Source organism: Chrysemys picta, chromosome 4, assembly GCF_011386835.1.
Source record: "Chrysemys picta bellii isolate R12L10 chromosome 4, ASM1138683v2, whole genome shotgun sequence".
Lineage (NCBI taxonomy): Eukaryota > Metazoa > Chordata > Testudines > Emydidae > Chrysemys > Chrysemys picta.
Window position 1 is genome coordinate 13,050,755 of NC_088794.1, and position 14,145 is coordinate 13,064,899.

The following is a 14,145-nucleotide window of genomic DNA, read 5'->3' on the forward strand; positions in this document are numbered from 1 at the left end:
AGTGGCCAGAGCCCTGGCGCCCTGAGCCCCGCCCCCCGGGGGAAGGACCCGGGCAGGCGCGCTGGGCCTGGCCGTGTTGCCATGGGAACGTGGCCCCTGCGCGGCTGTCCCGCTCCAGCAGGCCCCGGAGCAAGGCCAGGTAAGCGCGGCGCGGGGCGGCGCTGCGCTGCTCCCTGAGCCCAGCGGGCGGCTGTTGGTGTTTCCTCACCTCAGACTCTGCCCCTGGCCCGCGAGAGGCGCAGCCACAGGTCAGCCCGTCTCCAGGGGCCTCCCCGGCTCCTTCCGCAGCCCTGATCTTTGCCAGGCCCCTGCTCCCCCGGGCAGTACAGACCCCCCCCCGGACCCCCTGCCCCACCCCCGGGCAGTACAGACCCCCCCCCGGACCCCCTGCCCCACCCCCGGGCAGTACAGACCCCCCCGGACCCCCTGCCCCCCCCGGGCAGTACAGACCCCCCCCCGGACCCCCTGCCCCACCCCCGGGCAGTACAGACCCCCCCCGGACCCCCTGCCCCACCCCCGGGCAGTACAGACCCCCCCGGACCCCCTGCCCCACCCCCGGGCAGTACAGACCCCCCCCGGACCCCCTGCCCCACCCCCGGGCAGTACAGACCCCCCCCGGACCCCCTGCCCCACCCCCGGGCAGTACAGACCCCCCCCGGACCCCCTGCCCCCCCCACCCAGTACAGACCTCCCCGGACCCCCTGCCCCACCCCCGGGCAGTACAGACACCCCCCCGGACCCCCTGCCCCACCCCCGGGCAGTACAGACACCCCCCTGGAGCCCCTGCCCCACCCCCGGGCAGTACAGACCCCCCGGACCCCCTGCCCCACCCCCGGGCAGTACAGACCCCCCGGACCCTCTGCCCCACCCCCGGGCAGTACAGACCCCCCTGGACCCTCTGCCCCACCCCCGGGCAGTACAGACCCCCCACCCCAACCCCGGGCCCTTTGGTTCTTCCAACTGTCACCTCACTGCAGAGTCCGTGTGAGACAAAAGATGCTTCATTTGGAGGGAAATTCTCTAGTGAATTGTGGGTGTGGGGCTGCCGTGTGAACTCCCTGTGTCTTTGTCTAGAATGCAATGAAGGGAGAGAGAAAAGGGTTCTGATTGTCAGGGTCTCCAGATGGGCATCTCTTGGGAAGAAATTCACTTAAAAGCCTGGCTAGGATCATGCTCATGCCTTGAAGTTAACAGGGGTAAGTTCACTCTTCTCAGAAACAACTTGTGATTTCAGTGGGTTTTGAATCTGGTCCTTGGTACAGTGGTTAGAGTACTCTAACACTGGATTGAGCCCTAGTGTGGATGCAAGTTTATCAGTCCCAAGGTGTTGGCTAGCCACACAGCTCATTTTCCTTTCTAAACCAGACTAAACGTTCATGCTGGTATTGCTGCACCCATGCTGGGCTTGGAGGAAGAGCTTATGGAGCCGGGTGTTGCTTCGTTAACTGCACTGGACTAGTTAACGTGGCCCTGCTTTTGAGTGTAGACAAGCCCTTAACTGAGCTGTTTTTCACCATGGTGCCCATCACATCAGGAATCAGAAGTCTTGTGATTTGTTTTCTGCGGTGATGGTTTGCACCTCATTACAGTGGGGCAATAACACAAACAATGGACTTTTGTACAGCCCTTTTCCCCCAGTGAAGAAGGAAAACTTGGTGCAGGCTTATCTGTGGTGCCACACCAGGGTTGGGGGATGAGCTAGCAGTGCGTGTTGTGGTCAAGGGTTCCTCACCTACGGCCCTCCAATCAGGAGTAGAGATTAATAAGCAAAGTCTGCTAAAATCACCCATCTAGGGAGTGTGGCTTGAAACCTGCGCTAGCATAACAAGGAACCAAGTAGAGTGTAGAGGCTCCGGAGCTGGGGGGCCACCCACGCCCAGCCGCTTTTAAGCATGTATTGGGGTTGCCACCTAGTCCTGGCTGGGCTGGTTTTTCTACTGCCTTGCTGGTTGCAATATATCCCTTGCTAAACACTGGCACATTGCAACTGTAAGCTGCAGGTGTGCACGGCCACACTGGGGAGTCGTACAGCAATCTCCCTACTCTGGCACACAGGCCACGTGGCCAGGAGCATGGGCAGGATGGCACCCGGGGCCCACTTTAAGTGCTGGGCCCTCAAGGTGCCAAAACTGCAGCAGCTGAGGTTCCTGCTCCTCTTGGCACCGGGATCTTGGCAGCAGGCTGGCCGGGCCCAAGGCTCAGCAGCAGGGGGGTGAGGAGTGGGATGGGGGTGGGAGGCAGGGGCAGTGGGGGGCTGAGGCTCCTGGGAGTGCATGGGTCATGGGGGGAAGGCAGGGGCTCCTGTTTCTAGGGGACTGCAGGGAGCTTCTCCTCTCTCAAGTGCTGAGGAAGGCTCCTGGGAGCGGGTGGGTGTAGGGGCTCATGGGATGGCAAAGAGCCTTGAACCCAGCTCCCCGCCTGCAATGCGCCTGTGAGAGAGAGGGGGGTCAGGCTGCTAAGAAGGGAAGAGGTGGGTCTTAAATAGCATCTTTAGCCAATCCATTGTGAAGCAGACAGTGCGTGTACTCTATGGAGCAGAGCCATGCCCTCCCCAAACCCTGTCCCCCACCATTTACATTGCACATTGCCGCCCTTGCCCCTTGTGGTGCAAATTCCAAGACGTTTGGTTCTGGGGCTCCAGGAATTCATCCTGCCCCAAAATCAGCTCCTTACCCTTGTCCAAGTTCACTAAAATCCACAGGTCTGCAAACTGCTTGAAAACCTGGTATGCTGGCATGGTGTAGCACGTGGTGCAAAGCTGTCACTTGGGCAAGGGGAGCCTCAGGCCTACTTATTACACCTCTACCCCGATATAACGCAACCCGATATAATACGGATTCGGATATAACGTGGTAAAGCAGCGCTCCGGGGGGGCAGGGCTGCGCACTCCGGAAGATCAAAGCAAGTTCGATATAACGCGGTTTCACCTATAATGCGGTAAGATTTTTTGGCTCCCGGAGACAGCGTTATATCGGTGTAGAGGTGTATGTCCCCCCCCTTGAACCATTCCCAGTGGTTCTGGCCAGAGCCCGGGGTTAAGGTTGCTTTGCATGTCCCTTGACTCTCTAGTGCCTAGTTTACAGAGGTTTAAGTCTAGCGGCTCTCCACATTCTGGAAGGGCACAAAGCAGCACTGGGCAACCTTAACTCTGCCTTAATGAAGGCTGGGGCAGAGCCTGGGCAGGGCAAAGCCTGTTGCAAAGCAGGGCAGAGGAGGTGCTAGTCTTTTGATTAAGGGGGTTTGAGATTCAGGAAATACCAATTGGCATCTTAATTCTTTGTCACTAACAAAATCACACTGTGCCGTACTGCCGCAGGCTGTCTTTGGGGCAGAACTGTATCCTGCGGGGCAGAATGGGGGTGCTGTTTCTATGGTCCACGTTTCTTCACTTGTGCAGCCAGTACCAGAGTACAATTTTATGGTGCATTATATATCTAGGACCCGAGCCAACTCCTACCGAAGTCCACGGGAGTCTCGCCATTGATTTCAATGGGCTCTGGCTTGATCCCTTAACAAGGTGAGTTCAGTGTTCCTTGAAAGATGGACCCATGGAAACCCACCTTACTGCTGCTTCCTGCTCTGCTCCCATGCAATTCTGAACCTCCTCCGTGTCTACAGTGAAGGACACAATGCCCCAGCCTCACATGAGGAGCCAGGAGGCTATGTGAAAAGGAAGCGACTCCACTTTATCTCCTGCAGAGTGTTTTGCGCCCCCCATTCACTGGCAATAATGACTGGAAACCACAGACTGGGTCACAAATGGCACCTTGTCTGTCACCAGCAGAGGCTGTATGCGACATGAAAATATTCTTATCGGCTTGTCAGCTGTCTGCAGAGGCCTGGACTTTCTAGTTAGGGACCAGTGGGCTCACTGTGCAGCAAGATTTGTCCCAACTAGTCACTGCAGGACTGTACGTGCTGTGGCTGGCGCCTGGTCTATTGTAAAGTGAAACTAGATAAGAATCAAGTTTTGAAGACCGTGGCGACTTCCTCAGAGAAATCCCCAGGCCTGACTGAGCCAGCCAGAGATGCACCCAACACTTAGCAAACAGAGAACCTTAGACAGCCCGTGGTTTATAGGAGGTTCTAAATGCTCCTCTTTAGTGATAACTATGAAGGTGACTAAGAAATGCCTTTAACTGCGTGTAGCATTATTTCCTCAATGCGGATTTGAAAGTGGAGGCTCAGATTCAAGAAATGACATAAAAGGGAGAATTTCTGCTTTAAGTTAGTTCAACTTGATCGTGAACCTATGACAAGTTGTACAGGAAATTATGTAAAGTCCCTGAATCAGTGTTAGCTGCGAAGTGGGGAGTGGAATTCTTCCAGTTTCACAAGCTTTGTATCCAGAATAGAAAAAAAAAGAATCTGTGTTACAGCAACATTCAGCAATGATACACCAATGAGAGCCAAGTGGGTAGTGTAGCTGGAGCTGAAGTGTTTCCAGCCCTATACTGTGAAAAGTGGTGGTAAAAATGCTCTGTCTACACCAGTGTCTCTGTTGTATCACCAGCAGAGCTGCATCCTATGTGTTTTCCTTCCCTGACTCAGCTCCAGTGTATTATGGCAGAGTGCAGGCATTTTTAACACCACTGTGACATACCCAGGGTACGATCCAGACTACTATGTAGCTGTGTCACGCCTGCCCTCTAACCCGGGCTGCCCTTTACACTGCCTTGCTGCTGTAGCCTCCAGTCTGGAGTGCTCACAGAGAGCCTGCAAGTCATTCCCAGCCATGTCTGTGTGCTGCAGCCAGCCACACCGTGGCTCTCACCAACCTGGCTTATACTGCACGGTGACCCCAACTCACTCCCAGGCTTAACTTTTCCTCCAGAAGTGTACGTCCTGTACTGCCCAGCCCTCTCCTGGACAATGCAAGTTTATATAAAGTCCATTATTTCATCAATAGAAATATGCACCCAGCTTGTTACCCCCAACAGCATTTCCCAGACACTTTGATTTAAACCCACTGGATCAGATCAAACAATAAAACAAGTTTATTAACTACAGAGAGAAATTTTTAAGTGAGTACAATTAACGAGGCATTAAATGTCAGAAATGGTTACAAGAAAAACAAGCTAAAACACAACTTAAACTGTGTTAAATTCAAAACAAAGCTTTCTCATTGCATGCTCTCAGCAGTTCTTACTGACCAAACTTCTTGGGTCAGTGGCTGTTTCCTTTGTCCCTTTTGGTGCAGTGAACTGATGAAGAGAGAGCATGTGTACAAGGAGTCTCATTCGGGGAAGGATGTTGGCTGCCATTTTTCCTCACCTGTTGGAGATTCTTTTGTTGCCCTTCCTTCTTGATGAGCCTGTTTACAGCGTATGTGCAAGTTAAGCAGAGCACATGTTCCTTTATTTGAGACAGACCTGTTTGCCAACCACTGTTTGGAACGTGTGTTAACACCATATGGTGGAATCTTATAACTTCACAAACAGTGTTGCCACACACAATTTATGAGGTCAATAATGACCAGCAAATTATAAGTTTTCAAATTATACAAATCTTTGTATAAAGGTTATGAAAATAGAATGTAGGGTGTGAACAGCGGTTATGGAGTCTCACAACCATGCTGAATGTAGGCAACACCAAACACATGCCATAGCATGGTCCTAACACCCTCTAGTCCTGTTCTCACTGGCTGGCTAACCCATTTTGGCCTGATGAAGTTTTGAGTCACATTTAAAACCTCTTCAGGAAGTGGCTCAGAACCCAGATGGGAAGGGCAGAGAGGGAAGAGGATCTTAAAGGATCCATGGCTGCTGCAGATCTTATTGGATGCACTATTTTACATCTGTTCTTAGAACCAAAGTCTGGCACTGAACAAAAACACTGACCCAGGAACCTATCCTTGCAACAAAGCCTGATGCCAACTCTGTCCACATATCTATTCAAGTTACATCATCATAGGACCTAATCACATCAGCCACGCCACCACGCCATCAGGGTCTCATTCACCTGCACATCTACCAATGTGATATATGCCACCATGTGCCAGCAATGCCCCTCTGCCATGTACATTGGCCAAACCGGACAGTCTCTATGCAAAAGAATTAATGGACACAAATCTGACATCAGGAATCATAACATTCAAAAACCAGTAGGAGAACACTTTAACCTGTCTGGTCATTCAATGACAGACCTGCAGGTGGCAATTTTGCAATAGAAAAGCATCAAAAACAGACTCCAATGAGAGACTGCTGAGCTGGAATTGATATGCAAACTAGATACAATCAACTTAGGCTTGAATAGAGACTGGGAATGGCTGAGCCATTACAAACATTGAATCTATCTCCCCATGTAAGTGTTCTCACACTTCTTATCAAACTGTCTGTACTGGGCTAGCTTGATTATCACTTCAAAAGTTTTTTTTCTCTTACTTAATTGGCCTCTCAGAATTGGTAAGACAACTCCCACCTGTTCATGCTCTCTGTATGTGTATACATATCTCCTCAATATATGTTCCATTCTATGCATCCAAAGAAGTGGGCTGTAGCCCACGAAAGCTTATGCTCAAATAAATTTGTTAGTCTCTAAGGTGCCACAAATATTCCTGTTCTTTTTGCAGATACAGACTAACACGGCTGCTACTCTGAAACCAGTATTAAATTGTTTGTTTAAAACATATATTGTATTTCCCTGGAACCTAACCTCCTCATTTACATTATTAAAGCGTGGCAGTGCTTTAACACTGCCAGTGTAGACAAGCCCTAAGTGAAGCATGCATGGACATGTGACTTGCCCATATGATTCCAAATACCATCTTGTTCCCTGTAATTTTCCAGTGAGAACAATGGGTTTCCCTTCACTTGGCAGAAGCTATAAAAGGCCCTGGAAACACCTCCATTTTGCCTCTTTTCTGCTCAAACCTCTGGACTATGGATTTATACTAATGGGAGCATTCTAACCAAGGGACTGCCTTCTTTCCAACTATTTGAAAGCAACCAGAGACTTAACAAGCCAGCAGTTTATTCCATCACTGCTACAAGCCTGATCCAAGAACTTGGCAATTGTTGTATGTATTTGATTCCTTTAACCAATTTTAATTCTCACCTTTCTTTCTTTCTTTCTTTTATAAATAAACCTTTAGATTTTAAAGACTAAAGGATTGGCAATAGCATGATTATTGGGGAAGATGTGAGTTATATATTGACCTGGGTATGTGGCTGGTCCTTTGGGATCAGAAGAACCCTTTTGTTTGATGAAATTAGTTTCAAATAACCACTCATCTTTAAATCTGGTGTCTGGTTGTGGAATCCAGGACTGGAATACCTAAGGAGGCTGCACTTGTGACTTCTTGTTAGCCAGTGTGGTGAGACAGAAGTTTATTTTGTTGCTGGTTTGGTACCTCTCATGGAAGAGTTTTGGGTGTGTTAGCCCTTTTTCCCTTGCTCTGAATTTGGTATTCTCAGTTGTGACCCACGGAGGCACGGTGACAGGCCCTCCCCAGAGCGGCAGCTGTCGCACAGAAAAAGGCGTCTTGGAGTCCAACAGAAGCAGAAACACCTGTCTGGCACTCTGGGAAGCACTTGAATGTGCCTCACGCACAGGCAGCCTTGTGGCTGAAATCTCCCTCACTTCTATCATTATTCAGACTCTCCTACAAAATTGTATTGCCCTTTAGACCTGTGGGAGAGGATTTAGGTTCCCCTGCTCCTATGTAATTTAAGTCATGTCCACTGAAATGGCAGGAAATACCTTTTATGTTCCAGAAGCAGAACCCAGAGTTTCCGCTGCAGCTTCTCAGTGTGTTCAGCCGCTGGGAGCAGACACTCAGCCTGTAGGACGGTCACTGGGTTTGGGTGGGGGAAAGAAGTGGGTTAACTTTCTGACAAGTAAGACAGCGATAGCACTTGGCTGAGCCATCAACCCAGGGGTCAGTCTAGTTTATTTATTACTGCAGGGGACTAACAGCCAGGGCTGTAAACCTGAGGGCAGGATACTTGCGACTGTTCAAACCACACTGGTCATTTACAGCAAATGGCAGAAGAGAACTACACAGCTACTCAGAAAAGCAGGGACATGTCTAGCGGTTAGAACAGGAGCCTGGAAAATGGGACTCCTCTCTACACACCCCTCCTCCAATATTCCACATGGCATCCCTGCCCCTACAACTCCATGCTGGGGGACAGTGACACCCACAGCTTGGCGCCAGCTGAGCGTCACCATGGTGTTTCCGGGATATAGATGACATTATGGGATGGAAAAAGTTACATGCTCCCAGTCACCCATGCATGACTCATTTCAGCCCTACCATGCATTGTCAAAACCCCAAAAGACAGGGCACTGGATATTGGCCAGATGCACACTGGGTGCAAAGACACACACCTACCGATGGTGCACTCACCGTGTATTGACACAAGCCCTGTGTGGGACCATACCCTGCATGGAGCTACAGTCTACCTCGTTTAGTGCAGGTTAGGAGCAGCCTTCAAGGCCCCAAGGAAATTGCTGGGCAGCCTCTGGGTGAGCTGAGTTCGGTGCTTGTAATCTAGCTCGCAGACATCACAGGCTGATGTGGGTCGCAGTTTCCAGTGACTCCAGCGCAGACTCTGAGCTGCATCCCTATGGGCGGCTGGCAGGGGAGAGATCAGACCCATCCTGGTGAGGTCCCTCCTTGGACATCTGAGCTCCCTGGCAGACACAACGCTAGTCATAAACCTTACTTGGTTTTTAATGCTCCTGTCTGACAGAACACGCCCCGAGTGCCGAACACGGCACCGCGTAGCCAGGGCTCTGCAGCACGCACACCTAGAAACACCACGCTGACGCTCAGCTGGCACCGCGAGGATCATGGGGCTTGGTTAGCTGAACAACCAGAGATTATCCAGCAGTACTCAGGCTGCTTGCAGCTTTGTGCCTCCCCAAGAACGACAGGAAGCCAGGACGGGACAGGTTGAGTATACCAGCTCCATGACAGCAGCACAGATATTTTCAACTTGGTTTATTTGAGTTTTGTATAAATAACACACTTGTCCACACACTCTCAGAGCTTAACCCAGACACAGCAATTCACGAGATGCTCCTCAGGCACCAGGGTGGGAAGGCCAGTGATGCAGCCTCCTTCTGTACAGCCAGGAGCAACCAGACAACAAAATTAGAGGGGGCCCTGGGAGGGCTCCCAGTGGCTCCGAAGGACACACCTTTCCCTGGCGTCCAGCGGGTGTGTCAGTGCCGACGGCAGGGTATTTTCTGGGCAGACAGCCATTCCGCTGAGAGCCCTCACTGCACTCGGACAGAGGGTCAATGTGGGGGTGGCAGCAAAGCCCTTTCGCCAGGGGACAGCCTGTCTGGGACCTCAACCCTACTGGGCTAAGAGTAGCTCCCTAAGAACCTGAAGGCTGCCCCCTCCCCTGCACCCCACCCGCTGCTGGCACAGGCACAAAGCAGCAGGTCAAACACTCGTCTAGGAAAACTACAAAGCTTCCACCTGCCCAAGCAGGTACAAGTAAAGGAAATGCCCACAGAGGGTCACCTTGAGGTCAGCTGAGCTAAGCTGTCCCTAAATCCCACGCCAAGGAGAGCGAAGCTGGTTACGTCCAGCTCAGCAGAACCGAAAGGTGGCGATCGCTTCCTTCAGAGTCTAGCTTAACCCAGCAAGAGAGCGAGCACGTTCTCATCGCGGCCGGCTGCAGGGCTAACACTGGCTGCACTGAAAGAGCCACAGACTCCATGACTTTTAACCCAGCGAAGGTGCCTGGAGTTTGCACACTGCCGGGGGCTGTCGCTCTGGTCTGACTCACTGATATGGGGCACAAGGATCAAGGGCTGGAGGGAGAAGAAACAACAGTTCACGAATGAACGCAGACACTCCAAACAATGCAACAAACTGCACCAGAGACCCATATCCTTAGAATTCACAGAATTCCTCCTGTCCCAGTTCGTGACACAAGAGAGCATTTACAGCCCCAACCACAAACTGGCCCAATCAGGATGGGACGGCAGCTGTGACCCCTGGGAGAGCTTCCCACAAGTCTGTGATGTTAGTGTCTCTAAATACAGCCTCACAGCAATTCAGAGAGGCCTGAAAGCTCTTCACTTCACTGTCTCTTTAAAACCAGCTCTCAAGCTCCTAGGATAGCTGAGCACACACCAATCCCTGTCAGCAGCTAGGAATGCAAACAGCAAGGGGGAGAGGATGGGGTTCTTGAACTTCCTTCTTGTTTTGCTGTCAAGCAGGAGAATGTTTCTCTCGTCTCATGGGAACATGAATGCAGAGTCAGCCCTGGCAGCTCACGCCCCCTGCGGCTCACCTCCCAGGAACCATTCCAATCCCCTTTGCTATAAGGTCCAGCGAACAGTGTCCTCCTGGGATCTGCGTTTGTGTGAGTGCCAGGGTGACACCCCAGGACACGGACAGGGTCACAGATAGTACTTGGGAGTCATCCTCATACTGTGGTAGAACAAACTTGCAATTTTAGAATGTTCAACAAACCAACAAAAAGAGAATCTAGGAACTGCTGCAAACTCTGCCATTCTCCTCTCAGGCAACGGAAGGGAAGCTTTCAGTGTAAAGCCCCGAGCTGGGCCATCTCCTGTCGGCTGGCTCAGAGCAGCCCTGGCAGACAACACACACTGACACAACACTTGGGAGAACAGGACCTTTGCTGCTAGCTCCACATATGCTGGCTGTTAGGGCCCCTCCTCTCTCCTGAAATAGTTTTCGATCTGCCAGTCAAAGCTCTCCGCAGAGTATTGCTTTAGGGTGTTTAATGGAGCAAGCAAATATTCCTCCGCAAGCCCACGGGCAACATGACTGCTGGCCACAGAGGGCCAGCTGGCCAGGGTGACACGGTCTCCAGCTGCTCCTGGGGGAAGAAATTCCTCAGTCTGCAGGCAGGTTAAACTCTGTTTGTGTGAGGGGAAAGCGGCCTTCTTCTGCACAGAGGCCAGCGTTAAGGGGGCCCAGTCCTGCAGGGGAGGCTGGCATGGGCTGGCACGGGAGGTGTGTCTCTTTCCTGTTTGCCAGGATAAAGAACTCGTGTGTGACCGTGCTGTGCCCTCTGTGCTACTTTGGGACGTCCGGGCACCGGCGTCCTTGGGTGGCAGTGGCTGCGTTCTGGCAAGTGTCTGTGTATTGGGCTGTGCTGAAAAAAGCTGCCTCTGGGCACCATGCAGCCAGCATAACTCCACTTTGATTCCCTTTCTCTCTCCCCTGCAACACATAGAGCCACCTTGCAAACGGGTGTTGGGGTCCCTAGGCTGCTCTGAGGAGCTCTGCTGGCCAATCGTCACCCCCCCGAAATGCTCCAGCCAGTCCGTACATTTCTCTGCGGATGCAAAGGAGTCCTTCGTAGGCACAGGCTGCTGGGTGGCTCTTTGCTGCTCCCTGCTCTCTCTCAACTGGGTGAACTTCTGCCCAGACTCTGGAATTCCGGGCTCAGGTGACGCCTTGTGGTTGGAGCTCAGGTATTTCTCCAAGTACGGCAGGCACACGTTTCTCTTGACAATTGGAACTATGGAGCAGGGCTTCAGCCACTGTACAAACTCTAGCAGCTCCGAAAAGGAGGAGTGGTCTGAATAGGGCACGAGGTGAACGCTGGGGTGGGGGATCTTCACTGGGCGGCTGGTGGGGAGAATGGCAATGGTGGGGCGCTGCTGGTTCCAGTTGATCATGGCTTCCCAGCAGATTTCAGAGATGTCCACACCGTGGATCCAGCCAGCCCCCTCCTCAGCAGTGAAGACGTCCACAAGGCCCAGCACTTTCATCTGCTCCAGTCTCTTGGGACTCACCACAATCCAGGTCTGAAACTCTAAGGCCAAGTCCACCAAGAGCGACTCTTTGCCCAGGCTGTAGACCCCTGGGAAGGAGCAAACAAGGGGGCTCAGGAACTCAGACCTAAACAGCATTTTGCAAAGGCAGCAAAAAGGGGCCATTACCAGGATGGGGGCGAGCAGCGTGGGGCCTATAGGTTACTGGACCCAGCATCCAGGAAGAGACAGGCCCTGTCCTGCCAATCTATGCTGGAGGAGGAAGGAAAACCATCACCTGCCCCATGCAGCACACATAAAAGGAATGAAAATTAGCTACATCTGTCCTCTGAGCCAGTCAAAATGCACAACCCAGGCACAGCGAGCTGCTGTACCTCTCCCACCGCATGTCCCCTCCTAATGCGATTCCCTCCCATCAGGCACTGAGTGCCCCAGAAAGACTGTCAGTCCCTGGCTCTGGAACCAGCCCCACCCACATGCCGTGATGCCTACTCACCAATCTTGACCTCGTGATCTGGGTGGGCCTTGATCAGCTCTTTGATCTGTTGGGTGGCCTGCTGGCGGGAGGGCAGGTCGCCCAGGGGGTCGCAGTTTGTGTTGTCCAAGTAGAGAACATCAATTCGTTTCTGGTTCCTTAGCACCGGTTCCTGCAGCATGGTGGGAGTGTAACGAAAGTCACCTGGCACAAGACAAAACACCAAACACATAGAACTGTGGGAGCCCAGCCTGGTGGTCCACGCACTACTACGGCAGAGATCTGGCTTAGAGCCTCTGCCTGCCAAGGCCTCACCGCCTGCTGGCTCTAGCCCCGGGCTGCCACCTGAATGATTCAGGTTTGATTCCTGGCCTGGTGAGTGACCTGTTTCTCCTCAAGGGGCGGTGCTGGCAGGACTCCCCTTCCGAGCCCCTAAACCCTAAGACAGGAGGCAGGGCCCGGGATGTGCGGGAGAGGTCAGGGGTGACCTGTGGTAGAAGCACAGGGCTCTGGCAGGGACCCTAGAACAAAACATGCCCAGAGCTGGGCAGGAAGGCAAAGGGGGTCTCCGGGCCCCGGGATGGGGGCTCGTACCTGTGTAGAGGATGACACCAAAGGGGCCCTCAAAGAGGAACATGACTGAGCCGGGGCAGTGGTTGGCATCTATCAGGGTCACCGTCATGGTCGTTTTACCAACCTCATCAAGGGCCACCAGGTGGCTCTGGCCCACTTCCAGGGGCCGGATCCAGTGCTCCGCCACCTGGAAGGAAGCACAGGGCTGGTCAGGTGGAGTCGGCCTCAGACCCGCTCCCTCCCAACACAGGGATGAGGCCTCCTTCCCCATTCCCTTAGCCAACCAGTTGCCCTGGGGCCCAACCCCATTCCCTGGGCTGTACTTCGCTATTCACCCAGACACTTCCCTGCACTGCCTTTGCCTGGGCAGGAGGCCCCCTCAGCTGGCCCCAGGGGAGAGAACGCTCTGCTCCAGGAGTCGGGTACCGCAATCCGACCAGAGCGTCTCCCGAGGGACGGGCTCCATTCTCATCTCCTCAGCAAGCCGCACGGCAGAGCTCTGCGGCCGGATCGCTCTGTCTGACTTGCTCTTTGTTCATTATGAAAAACAGGGATTCTTAACCCCCCATGCCAAAAGCTTGGTCCCAAGACGTCCCTTCCTCATCACAGACTCCTGGGTAGCAAACACAGTAACTGCGTTCTCACCCTTACAACGCTCGGCTTTATCCAAGTGACATGCAAACCATGGCCCTGGGTTTGGCCCCCCGAGCCGCTGTCTGACCCCGTGGGCTGGCTCCTACCTTCAGCCTGTGGTGCAGGATTCGCCCCGTGAGGGGGGAGCAGTAGATGGGCCGGTGCCAGGTGCTGGATAACCCCACTGTGTGGTCAGAGTGCATGTGGGAGAGAAAGAACACGCGAGCATGGCTGGCTTTCCTGATGCTCCAAAAATCCACTGCAATGGGCGTGCCCGGGATGAGAGCTCCATTCATGGCCCGGGCGCCTGGCCAGCGAACGACACCGCACTGCAAAACAGAGTCACGTTTCCACCATTAAAGCCCCCAAGGTCGGGGTTCTGGGGCATCAGCAGAGTTTACTGGGGAGCTGTGGGTCGGCAGTGCGGGCACTGGCAGTGCGGGGGGGCGGAAGGGGAGCAAGCAGCACTGGCAGTGCGGGGGGAGGGGCGCATCACAGGGGTGGGGGGGTGCGGAATGGGAGTGAAGGGCACTGTCAGGGCAGCTGAAGGGGCTGCCGGTAGGGCCGGGGGTGGATCCGGATCCAAGACCTGCCTCACCCGCTCAACTAGATTCTTCTCAAACGTCCCGTTCCCGCCGATGACTTGAGTGGCAGCGCCAGCGAGCGGCACCGATTAGGCGCATGCGTCCTTTTGCTCTGGTGGGCGGGGCCGTTGCTCTCCGAGGACGTTGGACATGCTGCGCATGCGT

At 53.4% G+C, this 14,145-nt stretch overlaps 1 protein-coding gene and 1 long non-coding RNA gene across 6 annotated transcripts; one reads left to right on the forward strand and one right to left on the reverse strand.

Moving 5' to 3' along the window:
- The first annotated feature begins 6 nt into the window (after window positions 1-6).
- On the forward strand, window positions 7-6,928 carry LOC103306337 (uncharacterized). Of its 3 annotated transcripts, none has more exons than XR_509222.4 (4): window positions 7-139; window positions 1,075-1,196; window positions 3,439-3,517; window positions 6,789-6,922. It is a non-coding gene; the product is annotated as an uncharacterized LOC103306337 (long non-coding RNA). The 3 variants fall into 3 exon arrangements; XR_006175053.2 differs by having other exon boundaries at window positions 74-248; XR_010600368.1 differs by lacking the exon at window positions 3,439-3,517 and having other exon boundaries at window positions 6,789-6,928.
- A 2,004-nt stretch (window positions 6,929-8,932) lies between these two features.
- Window positions 8,933-14,127, reverse strand: DCLRE1B (DNA cross-link repair 1B). 3 transcript variants are annotated; one of them, XM_005294910.5, is made up of 5 exons: window positions 13,995-14,127; window positions 13,504-13,725; window positions 12,785-12,950; window positions 12,212-12,394; window positions 8,933-11,804 (listed from the first exon to the last, which is right to left on the reverse strand). In XM_005294910.5, the coding sequence occupies exons 2-5, from the start codon at window positions 13,690-13,692 to the stop codon at window positions 10,636-10,638; spliced, it is 1,707 nt and encodes a 568-aa protein (XP_005294967.2). In that variant the 5' UTR covers window positions 13,693-13,725; window positions 13,995-14,127; the 3' UTR covers window positions 8,933-10,635. The 3 variants fall into 3 exon arrangements, with proteins under 3 accessions (XP_005294967.2, XP_023964038.2, XP_023964037.2); XM_024108270.3 differs by having other exon boundaries at window positions 12,212-12,362; window positions 13,995-14,067; XM_024108269.3 differs by having other exon boundaries at window positions 10,495-11,804; window positions 12,212-12,362; window positions 12,888-12,950.
- Window positions 14,128-14,145: the final 18 nt, after the last annotated feature.

Bases quoted from the DNA above. Each gene is read 5' to 3' on its own strand.
- DCLRE1B (XM_005294910.5), bottom strand. From the start codon at position 13,692: ATGAATGGAGCTCTCATCCCGGGCACGCCCATTGCAGTGGATTTTTGG. The intron at 12,951-13,503 runs GTAGGAGCCAGC...GCTTCCTTCCAG, and splicing joins TCCTGCACCACAGGCTGAAG to GTGGCGGAGCACTGGATCCG. The intron at 11,805-12,211 runs GTGAGTAGGCAT...GCTCCTTCCCAG, and splicing joins AGATCACGAGGTCAAGATTG to GGGTCTACAGCCTGGGCAAA.